The 21,816-nt window shown below is 44.2% G+C and overlaps 1 protein-coding gene across 1 annotated transcript; it reads right to left on the bottom strand.

Moving 5' to 3' along the window:
• Positions 1-1,069: 1,069 nt before the first annotated feature.
• Positions 1,070-18,191, bottom strand: peli2 (pellino E3 ubiquitin protein ligase family member 2). The gene is made up of 6 exons (XM_083792360.1): positions 17,885-18,191; positions 9,309-9,438; positions 6,811-6,912; positions 5,515-5,712; positions 4,438-4,626; positions 1,070-4,191 (listed from the first exon to the last, which is right to left on the bottom strand). The coding sequence occupies exons 1-6, from the start codon at positions 17,959-17,961 to the stop codon at positions 3,613-3,615; spliced, it is 1,275 nt and encodes a 424-aa protein (XP_083648486.1). The 5' UTR covers positions 17,962-18,191; the 3' UTR covers positions 1,070-3,612.
• Between the last annotated feature and the right edge of the window lie 3,625 nt (positions 18,192-21,816).

A 21,816-nucleotide genomic window follows, 5' to 3' on the forward strand; every position in this document is an offset into this window, starting at 1 on the left:
TTCTTAATGTTAATATAAATATATTGCACTGCATTTAATTTGAGGAAGGCATGAGACGTTCATGTCTATATTATCTGAGAACAGCTGTTTTTATATTCCAAAGGCAGAAATGATTTACTCTAAATGTAATGAAATTGAGTAAATATCTCAAGTTCTTACATAAATACGTGGGCTTCTTATTACTCATCTTTCTCATTCGTTGTGGCAAATTACACATAGCCTACGACCTTATTAAGCTACAGCCGTAGGAAAGTTAATTCAGTTAATTAATGTATTATTACTAGCTAAGGGTTTGTCATGTATTTCACTATCTCCTTTATATTCAACATCAATCTTCCATGTCTTTGCTCTGTTATAGGTTGTTTGATGCTTTGGTCCCCTAGTGCCAATATTGTCATTGTTGATGAGGTAGTGCCCTCCTGTGGCCTGCAAGGGAAATTGCACCACAGAGCACCAGGGAATACAGCCGTCACACATGTTATGCCATTGCCTAGGCTATAGTACGGTGAGAATAAAAATTCTATTAATCATGTGTAACATTTCATTGAACAAAACAGACTTTAAGAGAACAAAAAGACGTGCACCATATTCTAAAGAAAATGCTGTGCTCTATTGAGTTTAACATTCTGTGTCAATTTGGCAACCAAGACAGTGGAGAAATGCTCATACTGAGGAATGATGAAACACATATGCAACTGAATTATCAGAAACTTGTTATGCTGTGACTACACAGCTTATGTCAGTTGAAATCAAGTTGCAGAGAGTAAAAAGAGGAACTTTTCCATTGCACAAAAATACATCCCCATCACATTCTGTATACATCACAAGTTAAAACTTAGATGTGATGATGCAAATCTTTTTCCAAATAGCCTCAGGGTCTCAGAGCATTACCTTTAATGGAATGACTCTTGGACAACATAGAGAAGCACTTGAATAACACAAGCTCATCATGAGCCTATTCTGGATTATGATTATACATGGAGAACATTTCTTTCAAGGCTGTCATAATTTGAGCAGGGCTGAAGGCAGACATTCTACCACAAGAATACAAACTCGCTATACTCAAACGTTTTTAAAAATCGGTTTATTCTTTGCAACGCAGCATTCGGATGATAATCAGTGCGTTCTATGGCCTGTGAACAGAATTCCTGCAGCAGACAAACTTATAGAACAAGCCCTTGTGTGAACTGAGGGCCCCACCCATGTTTACCAAGGAGGAATGTTTGTGGCAGCAACGTACGTTGCAGCTGTTAACAGAGCAACAGTCTCTACAGCAATGGGCACCGTCGTTCAGCTGAAATGTGTTAAGAGGAATGCTACTGTAGAACGTGGCTCAGTCCTTGAACCTGCATGGCAGTTATATTAACCGTTATTAGAAATATAAAGCCATTCAAGGACCCGTGTGTCCTGTCAGTGTCATGCTGCTGCTGCTAATGGCTTCATACTGCCAAGTGTTTCTCTTCAGGACAGACCGGTGAAGAAAGAACCTCAGAAGTCCACCGTTAATGACAGTTTTGTGGCCCAGAGTTCATGTATATGTATTTGGACTCTTAACAAAAGCGTTGAGTGTCACTCACTTTGACCTTTTTAGCCGACAATGCAATTTGGACTTAATGCTTAAAAGCTATAATTGGAACACTGCTCTCACCATGCTCACTACCCTATTCAATAAACTAGTGGTCAATTTCAACTACATATGGGCAGATTGGGCACAGTCCAGCAAGCCAACATTGCAAACAGCAGTTTGGTCTCTGAGTTCTTTATTTTCAATAGATTTGCACTTAACATCAGGGTTTTGGCCAATTTTATTCATCTATTCTACACACAACTGGATTAACAAATTTGGCATTGTGTGCGATAATATCATTTTCATGGAGCTGATGAGTGCAACCAAACAGCCCCAACTGTAATCCAGAGCCGTCAGCATTCCACAGTGATAGTAAGTTTGGCTTGGATCATTTATGGGAACGCTTTGGATTGGGAGGAGGTTGGGAGGAGGGGTGGCAGCGAGAGACTGTTCCTTATATTTGGTATAATCATGCGACGCTTCTGTGACTGTGCCCAGGTTTATTGGTGTATAAATCATTGGATCAGACACAGCAGGGGATAAAGCTAAGAACAGTGCAGATCGAACACAGTACATGTGAGTGTGGGGCAAAAAGAACCACATCGAACCTGCAGGTGTGGATTGACGTGCATGGGAGTACACTTCCATTCATTCTCTCTCAACACAGATGGAGAAGCCATTCACAACCAGTGTTTTACAGTACGTTCTTAAGGGAAACCGCTTTGCCATTGTGCATAAATGAATGGCATAATTCAGGATAAAGCACTGATGGTGAGGAAAGTCAATGTATTTGAATACATTCATTGTCGAGTCACACAAGGGTGATTGTGTTCTCACGGTTATGGTTGCAATCACAGGGGGGGCATGAACTGTCTCCATGTTTAGCAGAACAAGAAGTTTTAAGCACACCCACACAATCCAACCCACACAAACATACACAATAGTTACACGAGAGAAAAAATATATATTAACATTTTCATTACAAAACAGTACAAGGGCCTCAGTGTAGTAAAATATCTCTTCTGACATAAAAATGTGAAGATTTTTTGTGTGAGTTAACATTTCATTATAAGTTTTGTTGTAGGCAAAACCATCTTCAACAAAATAGCTTTTCTCATGTAGCAAAAATATTCCCACTGTTTCAATGGGACTGGAGGCACTGGAATACATCTCTGTAAAGAAACAAAAGGGGCTGTTGTCTGTTTACCAAGTGAACTGGCATCCACCACTGGATGCACAACATGGATGCCATTATCGTCTCAGGGCTGAGGGCCCAATCGGGAGTATTTTACTCGTTAGCCATGACCCTCTGTGGACTCCATGGGCCTTCCTCCCAGCCAACAGTCCAGCTGTCTGGCTCTGTAAAAAACCATGTGTGTCAGACCCAACAGGAACCAGACTACAAATGCGCGCGCACATTCTCTCTTCCGCTTCTCAGCAGACCCCAAACTACACCTGTTCAGACTAAGGATTTATGGCAACTAGTGAAAACAGCTCACTGCTACTAGGACCCTCATCCCGTGGCCCTGTGATATGAGGCGAGCGGCCCAAGACAAGCCAACTCTAAAACTGGGGTGAAAAGCAGCTTGTTGGAACAGTTAATTCACTTTGGAGGAGGCTGCCATGTGTGGTGCAGTGTGTTTAACATGTTTGGAGGAGGCTGCCATGTTTGGTGCAGTGTGTTTAACATGTTTGGAGGAGGCTGCCATGTGTGGTGCAGTGTGTTTAACATGTTGGAGGAGGCTGCCATGTGTGTGTTTAACATGTTTGAATCCAACAGGGGCCGTCCATACAGCCAGAGGACGACCCAGATAAAAGCACTACGTAACGGACCTCTGAAGGTTCCTCTCCCCCGAACCTCAGCACACAAACCATGTGCCGAATCCACAGTATATGAGGAGCCTCGATGGGATTCACTCCTTTCCACAGTTGGGCAAAAAAATAAAAAATTAAGAAATCATAAGAGAAAGCACAAAATAATCTTAACAGTTTCACAGCATGTCGGCATTGCTGCCTAATCTCTTCCCAAGAGCAGAACCCCGGTCTCAGTCAATGGGGCCCTGGAAGATGAGCTTGGCACAGCCCTGGGTGAGGTTGAGCTGGGTGGCACAGAACGGACAGGCGGCGTGGAAGGCGTGGGTACCGTGAGGTAGCGGGATCTCGGACCAGTACTTGGTCGACTTCTCCGAGCACACGTGTCCGCACGGTACGAAGGCATGCGTGGGCGCGCCCGTGTCCACATAGAAGGCGGGCTCGCAACCCAACCACAGCGGCACATAGGGCCCCACCGTCCGGCACATGGGGCACTCCCGCTGGGCGTTGGGCTCCTGTTCCGAACGATGGCCCCAGTTGTGGTAGCCGTGCACGTGGCCGCAGGCCAGGTAGACCCAGGGCTGCTTGTCCTCCAGAGAGGAAAGGGCACGGCTGCGCTGCATGCTGGGAAAGGCCAGGGTGTTGAGACCCACAGGACACTGGGGACGTGCCGCGTTGATCTCCTGCCGCAAAGCCTCCAGGTGTTTCTGGGTGGGGGTGTGGAAGAGGCCATCGGCTGTGCGCCACAACAGGGTAGCTCCACACAGGTCCACCAGGGAACCATCCTGCAGCACGTTGCTCTCAATCTCCACCTGCAGGGGGCAATGTAGCGTTTAGACATTTCGCTCCAGTGGGACAATAAATTAATGTGAAAGAATTCTGACACTGTGCATATAATGTGATTTACTTTAAGTCTAGTGCCGTCTGGTATATCATCGCAAAACAGAGTAATCGAGAGTTTGTGTGTTCTGTGATTGTTAAGTTTCATCACAGCCCCAGAAGTATCTAATTGAAGACGCATATAATGTGTATGAGAGAGATGAAGGGGGACTACTAACCAGTTTACCGCGGGTTTGTGCAGATCGAGTCTCTCTCAGAGTATATACGTCCCCGCACACGGAGATCTCCCTCCAAACACCGGGCTTGGACTCCTCTGTGAACCCGCCCCTGGGGTGCATCACCAACACGCCGTTGGTCGTCAACCCGTCCATGTGGCCATCTGGGTTCTTCCACTTGGCAGCTTTTTCCTGCGAGTGAGATGGAGACATGTTAGCATTCCTCTTTTCACATGATATAGCCACTGCAAAAAAGGGGTGGCATGTATGAGATAATTGCTCCGCTGTGTCAGCTTGGACCGTGCGCGAGTCTGTTTACATGTGCTTAACCCCAAGTTCCCAACCAAGTGCTGTGTTATACTGTTAAACGCTATATACATAGTAATCGTAGTATGTCGCGCCAAGGTTTTGGGGAAAAAAGCGTATGCTAATCATTTCATCCATTGACCACACACAAGCATATAGCCTATACGTGCGCATGCCACGCAGGGAATAATAATGGTATATCGTCTGAAAACCTATGCCCAACTCAGTAAAACTATTTATTATATTTGTTTTGTTGCATGTACTCTATGGACCCCCTGTGTGTCTGGAATTTAGTTTGAATTGAATTATGACTAAACCTCAGTAAAACCCAAGACTAACACTAACCTCAGGATTAAGGTTAGGTTTAGGCATAGTTTTACTAACCATAACCTCAGTAAAGCCATGCCTAACCCTAACCCTAATCTTAATCCTAACCATAACCTCAGTAAAACTATGCCGAAACCTACCCTTAATCCAAACCATAACATCAGTGAAAGAAACTATGCCTAAACCCAACCAATAAAATAAAAATGGTTCTGTCCACCATGGGATTTGATCCTGGGGGGATTCATAGCCAAGCCTCGCTAGTCATCAAGCAACTAAGGTCACTGCTCCACTGGCGTTTTGAATGATATTTGAAGATGTAACCAGTGACGTTTTAGAAGTCCCGCCCGGGAAGGTGGTGCTTTAACCATTCCAGCGGGGTTTGTCCTAAAACAAGTGGTCGCTAACTCCTACGGATACAATATTAGTGTACAGTATATGAATAATTACCCCGAGAAAGATATTTTTGGAAGAGTCAAAGCCAGCTGCAAAGATGCGGGCGGTGAAGGGCGGAACTCGCTCACAGACCACTCTGCAGGCGAAGCGGGAGATGGTGCTTTGAGTGATGGGAGCTTCCTCTCCCTCTTGTCCCCCCGACACCGTGTCCGTCACTACAAAGTCTATAGGGCTCTCTGTGGAACGTCCAATCTGTGGAACAATGCAGAAATTAAGTTAACCTGCGACACAATGTCAGGCAGCCTAGGTGCCTGGACCACTACGCCAGCGGTCCAGGCCTACAGCAGAGATTCTCAACCTTTTTTATTTCAAGGACCCCCAGTTTTATATGAATTAGGCCACAGACGTGGCTCCATTTGATATGATTTTCTATATCTGGGACCCAAATAGTGTTCATTTAACTGAGCGGGTCCACTGATATACACTACCACAGTCTACACAAGTCACGACTCTGATGACGACAAGGCCACACTTTGCCGAAAATTTGGCTCGTAAAAATAATAATGTGAACCACACATGTGCAAGGACGTAAAAAGTCCAAACGTTAGGGGGCGAAGAGAATTGCTCTTCTGTTACTCTGAGTGTTCACTAATGGGCTGTATGAAAAACATATAAAGGCCTATTTGTTCATGTTAGTATTCCTCCCAAGGCATTTGTTTTTGTTTCTTCTGAAGACACATATGGTTGTACATTTCTACTAAATGGAACCCATTTCAAAAGTCCATATAGATTTCAGGCTTTTTTTTGGCATTTCCTTTATAGTTCTTTGGTCAAAACTTTTGTCCTTGACCCTCTCACTGCCCCTCTTTTAATCGTCTCCCCTTCTCCACTGTGTGTCTGCGTTTCTGTTGACTTAGTAGCGTTCACAGACACATGGACACAATAAAGGCCTGAATGTGAAGCACGTGTCTGCAGCAAGTAACTTCACTCTGCTGGGAGAGGAGCCGTCTCTTTGCTGTACATTCAGTTTAACCCATTTTGGGCAGGAACCCCTTTTGGTGTTAGCATTACGTTATGCTTTAGCTATTGAAAAATAGCAGATCTATTTTTGAAAAATCGAAGAACGACTGACATAGAAACATAGCTTTTTCAGAAAACTGTCAGGATTTAGAAGTCAGAATGGGTTAATGCTAGGGGGGCCTTTAGGCTTACAGTACACACACAGACAGAGCCCCTGCTCACAGGGGGAGGAACGTATAACACAAACACTTATGATAGAAAATATCAGATATATAGGATGATATATATATATAATGTGAATTGTAAAACAAAACAGATTGTACCACTAACCTGAAACATGTCTGTATCTTTGTCATGACAGTACTCGACCACTACCGTCTGGTTCCTGGACAGGGTGTAGGAGATACTGTGCTGGCCTTTGCAGTTCACAGCCTGGAACACAACAAAGTAAGTCACTGCATGTTGTTATTGTTCACACACTATGCTTAAACAAACAGCCCCAGTATAAACGACGACGACGACAACAGGGTCCGTTTATTTTCGTCGTCTTGTCTGTGTTGTTGCCATTATGAAATCAGGAGGAAACCATGTGACAAGAGTCTGTTCCTTCAAATGCTGGACCATGCAGCCACAGAGCGTCAACAGGTTTACAAATGGGAAGTAGCTAAATGCATTCTGCAAGCGGAATCACAGATGAGGGAAAGAGAAAGAGAAAGAAAGCTCTTGTTATATTACTGGATGGAAAAAAAAAAGGTTCCAGCCAGGAATTCCTGGAATGGGAGTTGCAGGAGCATTATGTTCCTGTGAAGTAACACTCCTATGACAGTGACCATAACACACACAGGCTTGGCCATCGGCTCAGCTCGGAGAATGTGTGGAGGGGTGTGTACGTGTGTGTTCTGGATTGGAGCCAATCGGGCCCCGGCTCACATACACTTTTCCACATGCCATTGCCATCCCACTGTAATCTGTGATTTCCATTTCCCTAAACATCTCCCCTCTCCGTCATGATCGTCATCATGTGTGTGTTTGGGTAGAGAGGGGGAAAATGGGTCATCGCTTGCAGCTTCCGCTGCCATATTCTGCAGTAACATCAGAGGCAACAGACGTTGTCAGCTGGTGTAGCGGAGTGGATCTAAACTATCGAATAGCGCCTCGACTCATCCACCTGTTTGACAATCAGCACCCAAAAACACTTGAAATGGACCCAGTGAGAAAATTGTCACACAGCTAAAATAACATGCAACCCCAAAGGTGACAAAGAAACATGTCCATAGAAAAGGAAATAAAATGTACAGTAGATCAAGAATGTAGATTAGAGGACAGAGACAGGATTTGAATAGGTGGCTGGCAGTGCCAGAGACCATGAGAGCTCCAGTCATTATGTGCCATGAGCAACAGTGTGTGTACAGACATGTGACTGGTGCTTGTTTCACCCTCTCAGTTCTCAGACAGTGTTTTCAGCTTATTTGCATGAGACAGCTGCATTGTGGGAAGGAACCCAGGGTGGACAGGCTCCAAGACAGTAGAAGATAATTTATAAAAGGTTTCTTTCAATAGCACCTTCTGTTTGTATGAATTCAACAGTAGCTTAAACTTATAGAATCAACTTATAGAAGGCATGTTTCCAAACAGGCTGCTCTCACTGCTTGCTTCTAAAGGACTGCTATTTTAGACTATGTGTACACAGCTGGGAGTAGAGGGTTGGCCAACTGCAACAACATATTCCTTCGTTTACCCTCCTGGTCCAGGGCCTGGCAACAGTGTGACAGAAGGAAGCGGAGGTGAAGAGGAAGGTCAAGTCAGACCCACACCTCTAGCCCACAGATACATCACCCAGGAATTTGCTGGAGGTTGGCTACCACGAGCAAATGCCCAGACAATTTGTTTATCACATAACCAAAGTCGTTGCCACCGGCGTCTGAAGGGGAATAACACCTAACAAATAATGTTTAATGACGTTACGCAATTGCGGGTGTGTGTGATTAGGTAACTGAAGTATGTTGCATGTCCATTTACCAGTTATCAGCCCTAGGGCTGATATCAGCTATCACCCTCTCTGTCTTTTCATCACTCTTCTCACCCAGCGCAAATAAAGGCTGTGATAAAGTGCACTATTCATTATGGTGTGTTACACCCCTAGTACAGCAAGGTACAACAAGTACAACAATACTTATAGGCCAGACCATGTGAGAAATAATTCCTAAGAAAACCTACATAAGCTAATATATACTGTAGAATCAATGCAAGATTCTGCACACTCTCATCTGTGTTTGATTGGCACAAAACACAGAAAAACCTCAAGCTGATATTATTGTCAGGTTCCATTATGTGAGAGTAACCTGAACCCAAGGGCCCTGGGCCAGGGACAAAACTCCAACAAGTGTCTGAAATATTGGACGCAGAGGTGCAGATGTAAGCATGGCCCTTTGGCTTGTTTGGCAGTTTTTGCTAGGTAACCAGAGGATGGAATGCAAGAGGACAGACGAGTTATACTGGCCTGGGCGGTTTCTGGCAGGCACTCTGCCACAGAGCAAAGCAAAGAGGCCTGGCTACGTTATGCAGTCATTGTACTGGAAATGTCAACACTGAGGTCCACCAAGAAAACAGTAGTTAGCTTGAACTCAACATTGCTTCTAAGACACAAATAAACCTAAACCTTTGCAACCACCACCACGCAAAAGTCTCATGATCATTTTATTTAGGTGATTGACCGTTTACATGGCACTTTGTATCCCTGTTGACATGAAAACAGCCATGTTTTGACCATTTGACAGAATATTAACCAGAGGGCAATTTTTTCACAGAATAACACATCCATTCTTTACCTTGCTGGCCTGTGGTGTGTTGAGGATGTGTACGGTGCTTGGCTTAACACCGTTAGCTTTGGTCCTCCTGTATAGGGCGAATCTGCTTTTCCTTCTACCCCGATCTCCATTGGGCAGCGAGCCATTGTACCTGTCAGACACAGAGGTAGGAGAGAAACATCAGCACATTCTAACAACAGATCATTCAGTTTGGTTGTGTGACACAAGGACAGTGGAAGTAAAGACTAACATCATTATCAGTGGTCAATTGAGGAGGCTTGTGCTTCAATTCCAAAAGTATGTCAAGCTTAACTACTACAGAAGAGGATCAGCTCAGATCCACAGACACTGTCGAGAGATGTATGAAATGCATTTCTTAGTAATGATCTGGATGTGATTTCAGGCAGAATTCCCAGAGCTTAGAGGAAAAGCTACAGTATCATTTTTAACCTTTAGATTAGAACTCTTTGAGACAGTTTTTTCCCCCAAAATTGTTTGGAATTGAGTGGAATAGTTCGTTTGGCATATCCATATTTTATTACTTTACTTTTTAACTCTGAGAGACTAAAAACTGGCGAGACTAAAAACAAATAGCAGAAGCATAACTCTATGGGGGGGGGGGGGGGGGTTGGGACCAAAACAAAGTACCAGTGATTTTTTCGTAATTGTTTTTTATTTTTTTATCTAAACCAGCGGTTCCCAAAGTGGGGTACTAGGGGTACGCGATGCATAGCCAGGGGGTACCCTGGCTGAATCATGGTGTGTGTGTGATATGAAATGTCCAGTACCTCCCCAGTGTCCGCCATGGTGCCTCCCCAGTGTCCCCCCAGTGCCTCCCCAGTGTCCCCCTGAGTGCCTCCCGAGTGCCTCCCCAGTGTCCCCCTGAGTGCCTCCCCAGTGTCTCCCCAGTGTCCCCTCAGTGCCTCCCCAGTGTCCCCCTGAGTGCCTCCCTAGTGCCCAGCCGAGTGCCTCCCCAGTGTCCCCCCAGTGCCTCCCCAGTGTCCCCCTGAGTGCCTCCCCAGTGCCTCCCCAGTAGCCTGGTTAATAAACCAGACTAATATCGCACGGATCCGCGGGATATTAGTCTGGGGAGGCTCAGCTTGGATTTCATTTCCAGGGAAACATTTTCTCTTTGACGCAATTGGTCAGAGCTACTGTCAGTCAAAGATCTCAAGCATTGAACGTCACTGTACCAAATCCCGCCCATATTGCATACCGTGTCCCTATTGGGCGCACACGTTTTCGTGTGTAGAAAATGGGCGTACAATTGAGCCTCTCCAGACCGAAATCCGCCGGTAGGCAATTTTTTTTTGCCAACGGCTGATTCGGTCTGGTTTATTAACCAGGCTACCTCCCCAGTGCCCAGCCGAGTGCCTCCCCAGTGTCCCCCTGAGTGCCTCCCCATGCTCCCCAGTGTCTCCCCAGTGCCTGCCCAGTGTCCCCTCAGTGCCTTCCCAGTGCCTCCCCAGTGTCCCCCTGAGTGCCTCCCCAGTGACCAGCCGAGTGCCTCCCCAGTGCCTACCCAGTGTCCCCCTGAGTGCCTCCCCATGCTCCCCAGTGTCTCCCCAGTGCCCCCTCAGTGCCTTCCCAGTGTCCCCTCAGTGCCTCCCCAGTGCCCAGCCGAGTGCCTCCCCAGTGTCCCGTCCCGTCCCCCCGTCCCGTCCCCCCCTCCCCTCCCCAGTGCAGGCCTCCCCAGTGTCCCCCCAGTGTCTCCAATAGCAATACAAGAGCAATAATACAAATCAATCTTAATTTATTAATCTTAATTAATTATTGAATCAAATTAATTAATTAATCAAAATGTTCGACGCAAGAAGGCCCCCCTGCGGCCTGCACCCAGCACCATGCCAAAGCTTTTTCCTGCAGGAAACACTGCTTGTGGTTGTAAATATATTGTTATCTGTGTTGCGAGGATGAGGGGGTACCTGGAAAAATATCTACCCCAAAAGGGGTACCTGGTCCAAAAAAGTTTGGGAACCCCTGATCTAAACCATGCCTAGACCGGAAAACACATTTAGGAACACAGACCAGGCTTTCCTCCGAGCCCACCCACCTGAACTGAAGCCACACCCACAGCTGTTTTGTCATATGATAATGGGGGAGGGGTTATGGGAGGGGATGATTTTAGTGTGTCTGTGCTCTGTGGTGTATTTCGATTGGGCCTTTTGACTCAAAGGCTTTCAGCTTTCAGGAAAAAACCAAAAATACACAGGAGGGAAGACATATTTGAATATTATAACCACACCTGGGGGTCTATTAGAGTAATGATAACTCCAGAGACACAAAACTATGGCACTTCATCATTAAGGTCATTTCATGTAATTTTCCACATTGTAATGCAGTGGCTGCTTCATGGTAAAAGTTACTGTAAAACAACAATCTTTGGCCTGGGCCGTGTCTACTGTCTGTCCCTCCATAAAAAATACAATATTTTTCAGAAGACAAGCAGCATGGTAAATGGTGTCAGAATCCTCGATGCAGCAGCACACTTCCATTCAGTGAAGTTAACCCGAATTGACCATGGATTCCCCTTATAGATCAAAATTAGGGGTGTGCGATATCCCAATATTAGATTGTGAACGAGATTAAAATGTCTCCATGATCTTCCTTTACAGAGACATTCTAATGTTATACATACTGTGATTGAGTGCAGGTTCTATTAGTTATTGCAGTTCTATATTTAATGGGTGATGCCGTCCAAACGCAACACGCAGGGTAACGGCGGTGCAGCACCATTCACTGATTTAAGAGGGAACATTCTCTGCGTTGACGATGACGCAGCCTGGCGGCTGCAGTTGAGCCCCAAACCTTACAAAATGAAGGTTTGCACGTTGGATGGATATCATGGATTGGCAACACAACAAACCTTTTCAACCACCTCAAGTCCTCAACTAACAAGGGCTATTGCCCAGTATGTCTCACTCCCTTTCCCATCCCCCACACAATAAAAATCCTTCATAAATAATACAATTGGCAAGTTCATCCACTTGGGCACAATTTGTGTTTGGGAATGTGTTGGGGGATTATGTTGTGGGACATCATGTTGCGTCATGGTGATTTCACTGATTTGTTACTTTTTGAGCGGTGCACACCACTCCAATAACTGGCCGTGTGTCTCTATGTATGTATGTCTGTCTGTTTAGAGTAGCAACAGCTGCAAATTTGCAATACCGCTGGGTGACCTAAAGTGGCACTGAGCAGCCTAAAGGGCTACAGACAGTACAGCTGTTGAGCTTCACACTGACACACATGTGCATTTGACACATCAAAAAACATTTGTATTTATGCCTTGTCATAATTATAATGGTGTCGTGGGGTGAAAATTGTGCAATTGGTGCAATTGTGATGCATTGTGAGCTTGTAGACCTTCTATTTTGCCGTGTGACACCATCGTATGATGGAGTATAAAATCGGGCTAAAACTAAGCTTGGCATTGAAAACAAAAATGCCGTTATACAGAGGTAATATGACTGGGGTGGAGCTGAAATCATGGTTTGACGACAACACAGTAGTATATAGACCATGGTGTCATTTGGTTTGATTTCAACACCACCGAAAAAAAATCATAACTCTGATATGTTGAAAAAAGAAGAAAAAAAAGCCTCATGCTATATTCTGTTCTCCAACGGACACTAACAGTTGCACCGTTTGTACAAACCATTTCCCTCTACACCGCTTCCTCAGGTCCTGATGGCTACAGCCCCTACTGTTACCCTGTAGGGCTATGTTTTTGTTTTTTTTATTAAGGAAATGTGTGTTTGTAGTAATGCCTATACCGGTATATGAAAAAGAACTGCAATAAGATTTTGGAGCCTGAAAAACTTGTATTTTTGCCATTGCCCACCACAAATTTAAATGTCATCAGTTTGGGCTGTTTTCTAAGTGTTCCCTTAATTTTAGACTAGCTGTGTAGGCTAGTTGGTTACAAAATCACTGTTTCTTTAAAAATTAGTTTCAGTGCACATCACTATTAATTACACCAAAACATTGCAGCCTTTTCTGAAGCAGCTTTGTGCTCGTTGCATCACTGGAAGAACATTTCTCCCCATTAGAAACTGAAAGTGTCCAGCAGGACCCACCAACGAAAGATCAATGGATGGTCATTATTGAGGAACTGTATGCTATGGAAAAACTAACATTCATACTTAGACTACAAGAGGATAAATTCTATAAAAAGTGGGAAAAGTGGAATCTCTTCTCTCAACCTAGCGATATTGCAATAGGATTTCATTGAATGTTTTTTGTAATATGAAAAATGCAGCCTTTTTTCTTTTCTTTTTCTTTCCGTATAGTCTTGTCAGTTGTTTTTTTCTTGTCTGTTCTTCCTTCAATAAAAATTAAGTGAAAAAAAAAAGAAACTGAAAGAGTCACCTTGGATTATTCTCGTTATTATTATTATTATTATTACATAATGCACGTGCTTGTCGTGGTTTCAGCAAGGCAGCTCCGCATAAACTACAGTTGTTCCATGTGGTGATAATATACATCACAGGCAGGAGCAGGATTTAGGATGTGCGTCAGGTTCCCCACCTCACTGACGAATCTGGGTGGAGCTCTGATTCACATGGCTAAAGCTCAACCGTGCCTGGAAACTCCAGGGACTCGTTCAAAGTAAATACAAAGCACACCTGAAAGTTTGGTCCATTTTGTTGGTCCTTTCACACTGTTGCTTCCCATACCCTCCCTGTCAAACTTTTCTTCCAGTTGGCGGTGAATGGACGAGACCCTTCCGGTCTGACCGACCCTCTCCCTATCCACCAGCTGGTTACTACAGCTGGGACACCCCATGCTCTGCTCCAATCCAACACACAGGCCTTCTGTTACACTCCCTCTCCACACATAACCACAGTGCGTTGAACTAACTCACACTTTATGCAATGGTAAATGATGCATCAAAGACTTCATGAGGTCAGGCTTATATGCCAATATATCATGAAAAAAGAATGAACTCTACCAACCGCTAAATAATCCAATATGTCTGCCAAACCTTTGAACATAAAAACACAAACGGCACAGACCACAGCTTCTTCCTGCTCCTAACCCACCTCCCTCTTATAGGCTCTTAAGGCTGGGCCACCTGTCCCCTGTCTCCACACGGCTGGCCAGGCAAGGAAACACATGGTCCCAGTCAGCAGAAAGCAGAGAGCCGGCCTGGAGGACAACCCACCCACAGAGACATGTATATGATCATATCCATGAGAAGACGATAACTGATAGATATCATACAAAGTGATGATGCCAAGTCTGCGACATGTGTGAGCTTACAGATACATTTTGTTAATGTGGGTTAGTCCCGCCCCAAGAAAATCCACAGAATTTTAGATTTTTTTTTTACCATATCGTTCAGCCTTAATCGTCATCCGAAGTTAGTGGGAGGGGCCTATGATACAAAAAAATGCCACAAATCATGAACCAAACGTCCAATCCACCCCAAATTTGAATCACATGTCTTGGATGATGGCATCAACACAGAGCCAAAAGCAATTCCATTTTCATCCATAGGGGCACCGCAAATGCAAAAAATGTAACCGTTTGTTGCAAAAACATGATTTTTGTGGGATAAATCCCTTCCGAATTACTTCCATATAATCACAGGGGTGACTTGACATTGTAATTGACTAGCAAAATTAGTGGGAGGGGCCTATGTAAGCATTTGCGGCAACCACACTTTGCATTGTATCGCTAGTTTGGTTGTGCCTCCAACTAATTGCTATCGTTTCCCTTTCGACCCGTGCCAGACAGACAGCGGATTTACCTTCCAATCCCCAGCAGGGATTAGAGGCTTGCGACTATCATCACCTGTCCTCCAGGTTTGCGCTACATAAGTCATGCCAACTGGAGAGGATAGCAGAGGGAGATATGATTACTAGTCTACTGTCAAGTGCTAACTCTCATTGTGAATGACAGAGAGGCTACAGAGGACAGAATCATGTGATGTGACTGGGGGTCAGACCAACCATTGTACACAAGAGTTCAAGCCGGACTAGGTGGATTTCTGCACACTCCAGGACACAATAAACGTGCCTGCTTTCAGTGCTTTTGCCTTGCTCTGTGCATTATTTACATCTCATCAAGTCTATGACAGATTTGTTGTAGATGGTTATCTGTGTTCATCAGGGTGGAAGACAGACATCTTCTCAACATCCTTTTACCATTGGTTCTTGAGGGAGCGATGTACAAACTTCATATCAATAGGATCAGTCTCCCCAAGCCACAATGAACAGAGGTAGTAGAGAGAGGCAGAGACTGGGTCTGGAACTCTGGATCAATCCATCCATTCATTCATTCCCAGGGTACCCACTCACGCAGCCTGCTCACTGCCCCGGCAGTGCCAGACCAAATGCTGCCAGGCAGAGCCAGGGAGGAGCCATGGAGGCACAAAAGCCACCTTTGGTCATGGAAAACAAACCATTGAGAGAATGGCTACTCAAACAACCTTTGTTTCCATTATACTATAGGCTATCTTGTCCACCATCAGCATTAATCCTAGAGGATGTGATGACATGGCAGTGTTTCTACATGCACTGTGATCAAAATATACAGTCTGCCCTATAGTTTTTCCTGCGAGAAAGCGGTGCAAAGGCAAAAGCATCAACTTCCATCACCCCACACTTTCAACGTTGGGGGTAATAAGCAGTCAGCACTTTTACGCCTTGTAATAATGATGTGACCATGTCTGTGAGTCTGTGGGAGGACGCCCATTGCTTAGTAATAATATCAAGCTTTCACCCAGTTAATTTAATTCTTTCAATAACCACATTAACTCTAGCATCCATGTTTTGGGAACAATTTGCTCAACTTTGTAAAATAATTCTTCAAGAATAGAGAAAAAAGCAGATCCGTCTATTTCGCTAGTAGTCATCATATAATGAAGTATAAATTATTTATATATGGCTTAAGTGCTAAGATATTAATGCACCCAATTCAATGCATTTTATCAATATAATTCACATAAACTTAACATGGCTGATGAATATTTACATACCCTAATTCATGTATAATAAATCACACCTTTCCAATCAAAGTACTCTTTTATTTCAGAAGCATTTAATAATTGTGCCTGAATGGTGTTACACAGTAGTCCGACTGCCTATATTGGGATGCTCATTACATCTGCCTAGCTTTTCTTTTCAGCCTAAAGCCTTATTTAGACACAAGTCGTGCCATTCATTGCTTTGATGACGTTTATAAACATGGCTTAATTGGGCATATCCACACAGATGTTGGCGGCTGTAGATTAATTGAATTCAATAAAGACAAGGATAAACTGGTATATTAAAGAGAATTGAGTTGTCCTCCCTAGTTTCCTACATAACCTTTACAGAAATCAACATTAGAACAAGACAATGTGATACTTCTAAATGTCCTGGCCTTTGTATAAGATGCTGTTGTTATGCAAAAACATTAACAACTTTTGAAATGAAAGACCTGCCCCAAGCGAATCTTATGCATGTTTGTGCACCACCTTGCGTGTGTACCTCAAACATAAAATGAAACCCTTATGCATGAGCTCTTTATAGAAACATCTGCCATGTCAGCTTTGGAGAAACATATTGTAGCAACTCTTCTTAGTGTGTGCGCGACGTGCGTGCGAGTGAGAGATTTGTTATGAAAAGAAAATCTGTGGTCTTATTCTCGCTCTAGATTATGACCTACAAATAGACCTGTGGTCTGTCTGTCTCACTGTCTGTCTCTGGGTCAAGGACTCCAGGCCTACAGATAGACCCGTGGTCTGTCTGTCTCTGGGTCCAGGTCTACAGATAGACCTGTAACCTTTCCGTCTGTCTGGGTCCTAGTCTACAGATAGACCTGTACTCTGTCTCTATACGTCCTGGCCCTAAAGTGCCAAACAGATAGCTCTACATTAAAGTGTGTAGTCGACTGAGAGCTGGGGGAGGGGGCCATCACCACTTCCGAATTCCTCAAACTCCACGAACCCAACTTTAGGTAGGAAAGTGCGCACTGCGCAGCAGCAGCAGTCAGTCATGGTGGCGGAACAATGTGTTTATCCATAATACTGAAAACAAACAAACTAAGTGCAGTTATTTTGGTACAAAGCTATGTTTTAATGGGTGGCCATTTTGCCTTTATATCTTGTGCCTGGATAAATGGAATGACACACTGTTAATACCAGCTCGGGAAATGGAAACACACTCGTTATTGCGCACGTGTCTGGTTTGTTGAGTAACGTGAGCACTCGGTCAGATTTCTGCGGAGTCTACGTTTTGTCTCTCGTCGTACAGAATAGAATAACCGTGGAGTTGGCTTTGGGAACATGATGGTGCCATTACACTGATTAAAGTTTACGCAGTACTAGTCTTCAAAAAAACCTTAGTCGCCAAAGGGGGCATCGCTTGCCGAAACAATGCGTTGCGTTGTTGGCTTCTAGATCTGTTCTTTTCGGCAATCGACACCGTCGTACTACTAAAGGGATTAAAAAATATAACTTCTATGGAGGGCCTCTCGTAAAAACTTTATATTGAGACAGACAGGTACACGCTATATGTTTCATCAGCTTTGGAAGTGACTTTAAAGTAGCCGCTGCATAAGCCACAGCTAGACACCATTATTTGCTAGACGTACGTAACGTTACTTACCCTAATACCACCAGCTCCCCGTATTTCACCGGGTCTTTAGACGGGGCGCAGTACTCCTCCTGGCTTGAAGAAAACATGGAGCTTCTGGCTTCAGTGTGTCTCAGTCTGAATGTGCTCGAAAATCACACGGAACCCCCCTCAGAAAACACAGGAAGCCGGCATTTTTGGCAGTAATATCCAGTCGCATAGGTGTCTATTACGACGAAAGTCCACTTTCCTGTTGGATCAACTGGTCACAAAGTTGTTTAACGTGACATAGCGCTTTAGCGAGACATTAATTGAGCTATATCACAACTTGGCGGTTGAATCCGCTCTGAACTAAGAGTAAGCACAGACACAAACAGCGCGGGGGGGGGGGCGGACTGTACCATTCACTTCTTCTGCACTTTGTGGAGGGGGTGTCACTTTGCCAAGTCTCCTTTTAACAACAGGTTGCATGTTACATTTTAGGCAATATTTTAAATCGTAGAAACTATATACACAAGCTAATTTCTCTAGACGAGGTGCTAAATTGACGAGGTTCTCTTCAGTATATTGGGAATCAAAACCACCATTTTCAGAGTGGACTTCCCTCTCTCATAATTATGGTCCATGCGGATCGCACCTTCTATTATGTAAACAAAGAGTACAATCTGGGAATTCTTAAAGGGATCATGATCAAACCCTCCTCTGTTTACATTTCAAATTAATGTTAGAAAATAGTCTGGCTGCTTATTTTGTTCAATTGTGTTTAGTTATATCAGTTACAAATAACCCGACCTATTAGTTATCCGCAAATACAAGTGGATACAAATGTATGATATATGCAATTGGGCAATAATACATTGAGGTAACTGCTCGAATTTGATTTCCTATAGTTTCATAGTTCCCTATGCCCATAGTGAGGTAAAAAAAATGCCATTACGTTCAAATGGGTACATTGTAAACAAAACACCTCTGGTCAAAGTTTGATTAGTTGCCAACAAGAAAGATTTCACATAACATAATCTTAATGTCCACACTTTGAGAATATGGTGGTGTCATTAACTTCTTCACTTACAAGTGCCATGTCACCCACTTCTCATATCCCATACTGCAAGTCCAATTGTTGTCACACCTTTCTGGTGAATGTGCCACTTCTACATGTTTGTCTGGCAACCTCATCAACACTTTACTGTCTCTGTCCTGTTTTCATTAGAATCCGCAAGGTTGGAGGTGCGGGGTGCCTCACTCTCTCGGGCCCCCTGTGTGTATAGCTAGCTGCCTGTTTGAACTGGTGTTCAATTTCAAAGTGCAATAACACTTAACACAAAAACAAAGGTACCAGGCCCCCTGGTCTGCTGTTCTACTCCTCCATAGGCCTACCCCACTGCATCACCCAAAAAAAAACGCCTGGCAACTGTAGGATAGAATAGAAAAGGGACACGCTTTGATGCTTTTTCTGATGTACTAATCTTGTCTTTCCATCTGTAAGTAATACAACTCAGATTAATCCATGGCATTTGTTAGTTCCGTTCATGGCTGCACATACTTGTCCATTAATAGTACGGAGGGGTGAACTTCTGCTTCTTCAGCAGTTGTGCAGGGGGATCAAGCTACTTTGTGCCTTGAACCAACAGGCCTCCAGGCTGCCCTTAAAGCCTAATGAGTATTTACTGCTCTTTTGTGGCACTGTCTCTTTCCGCCTTTATCCACAGAGTATTGTCTGTGAAAAAAAAGAGAACAACAACCTTTTCTCTCTCGCGCTCTCTGACGACTGACTCACTCACACATGCAAACACAAACTGTGGAGTGGAGGGGAGGGGGATCAAAGGCTCTCTAGTCTAGCACATACCACACTGATGGAGAGCAGATGCAGGGAGTCGGCCTCTTTGCCGAGGTTGGCCTGGCTGGTGTATGCGTGTGTATGTGTGCAAATCTATGTTTAGGAGGAGGAGTCAGTGTTACCAGGCAGGAGGCATATTATGTGGAGCAGAGGCCCAGCAGTACAAGAAGTTTGGATTGCGCAATTGTGACTACAGTATGAGCCACAATGACATAGGAAAAGACAAAGCCTCCATTAACATCTCAGCATGTCTTATTCCTCCCCTGAGAGTTCTATAGAAGTCGTAAGACTATTCAGCCCTTAGGGATACCCAGAGGAAGCACATTTTGCTCCTGCAAACAAGAGAACTTATCGTTCCGATTGTTTCAGTTTCAGTCTCTAATAGCATTGCAGTTTGCAGGACCGCTAAAGACAAATTACACAAAAGATAACTAGCCCCAAAAATATCAAATTCGTCATCATTGGGGAAGGATACACAGCAATGCATAAAGGTTATGTAATCCAACTTCATAACTTTCAACATTCTACAATGGAGCGAATTCAAATAAAAAGTGCTCAAGGTTTTCTTTTAAGGAATCATTTCTCAGGGTCCCTGCCGTGGTGGTCCACCAAGGGTCCTTGAGGGAGTTCCATCACTTCCATAGGCTCCACCAAGGGTCCTTGAGGGAGTTCCATCACTTTCATAGGCTCCACCAAGGGTCCTTGAGGGAGTTCCATCACTTTCATAGGCTCCCCAGCTAAATGAGTCCAGCACTTTAATGTCACCATTATTTCACTGGGTAAACGTCAAAGAGAATGATTATTCAGTTCATGTTTCACACTCTCCACCAAAATCTCCCCCACCTTCTACATTTGTAGAATTTTGTAGTAAATCCAATCTATAAGAAATCTTGTCATGGGGGACCCTTGCACAAAATATTTTCAAATGGGCATTTGTCCGCAACATTAGAAACTGCACATATTTGTGTAGACTTTTCTGTATCCAACACTGTTGTAAAGGATCCAATCTCACTTGGTGAATTGAGACGTTTTTTCTTTCACCTGGTTAAAAAGATATCCATTTATATAGCACTTTCATCCAAATTGCTTTACATTCACCCATTCACACACAAGAGGCAACCATGCCAAGTTGAGTCTTGATCAAAGACACTTCGACACCAACTCAGGGGGAGCTCGGGATCGAACTTTGAACCTTTCGCTACCCAAGCGGCTGGTCTACCTGCTGCTGAGCTACTGCTGCCCCTTCTACATAGAATTATGACATCTGAACAATTTACACCTTCCATCAATTTACACCTAGTCTGACAGCTTTCCATCATTAGCCTGCAGTAGGCTGGCCCTGTGTGACCTTGTCCGCGAGGGTCATGTTGAAATACAGCCACGCCTGCTTTGTCGCTTCAGGCTTCCATGAAGATGGAGAGCAGGCCTCCAATCAGCTGACTGCAGCATGACAGTATGGGAGAATTTGAGGAATGTGCTGATCCCATGCTGCTCTCGACCCTGACCTGACCTCAAGTACGCACACAAAAGTTGTGTTGTTACAGGGTGGGCCCTCTAATGTGCAGCACAACTGTAAGCAAAGACGACAAGCAGGAGCTTACAGTATTGAATACAGCTCTAATGTCAAGTCTGACACATTATATAACCTGTCTTTCTTCTTTACCAAAATAAGAGTTGGCGCTAGCAAACCATGAATACCATCTTGACAAGTCATTACACAAAACAAGTCAGTACTGATATAGACTATACTGGCAGTGATTATAAATAATCTTCTCCCCCATTTCTGTTATATCCATCACAACTGAACTGAGGTTATACTATACCTTCCTACTCAGGACTCATGAACAAAGCACCAAAACTAATCCCGCAACAGATTCGAGTGAGTCGCTAAAGCTTTTGCACTAGCAAAGGAAAACACAGGGTGCTGTTCCAGACTGCCAAAACACAGACTCCATGTACTCCATCTACAAGACAAATTTCATGTCTGTCTGACTGTCTGAGAAAGTATCCAGTATTACATCTGTGGGGAAGTTGTCCTTGGTGTACCATTATTCTTACCGTTTACCAGTTGTAGTGTCACTTCCTTTCTCACGCAAAGTTCTTAATAGCAAAAGTGTTACACAACCAC

The sequence above is a fragment of the Protomyctophum parallelum genome (assembly GCF_964188405.1).
Source record: "Protomyctophum parallelum genome assembly, chromosome: 20".
In the NCBI taxonomy this organism is placed as follows: domain Eukaryota; kingdom Metazoa; phylum Chordata; class Actinopteri; order Myctophiformes; family Myctophidae; genus Protomyctophum; species Protomyctophum parallelum.

What these genes read in the sequence shown, in the direction of transcription:
- peli2 (XM_083792360.1), bottom strand. Translation starts at nt 17,961, where the DNA reads ATGTTTTCTTCAAGCCAGGAGGAGTACTGCGCCCCGTCTAAAGACCCG. An exon ending in ACACACCACAGGCCAGCAAG is followed by an intron (nt 6,913 to 9,308) that starts GTAAAGAATGGA and finishes GTTGTGTTCCAG; the next exon opens with GCTGTGAACTGCAAAGGCCA. An exon ending in CCAAAAATATCTTTCTCGGG is followed by an intron (nt 4,627 to 5,514) that starts GTAATTATTCAT and finishes TCTCACTCGCAG; the next exon opens with GAAAAAGCTGCCAAGTGGAA.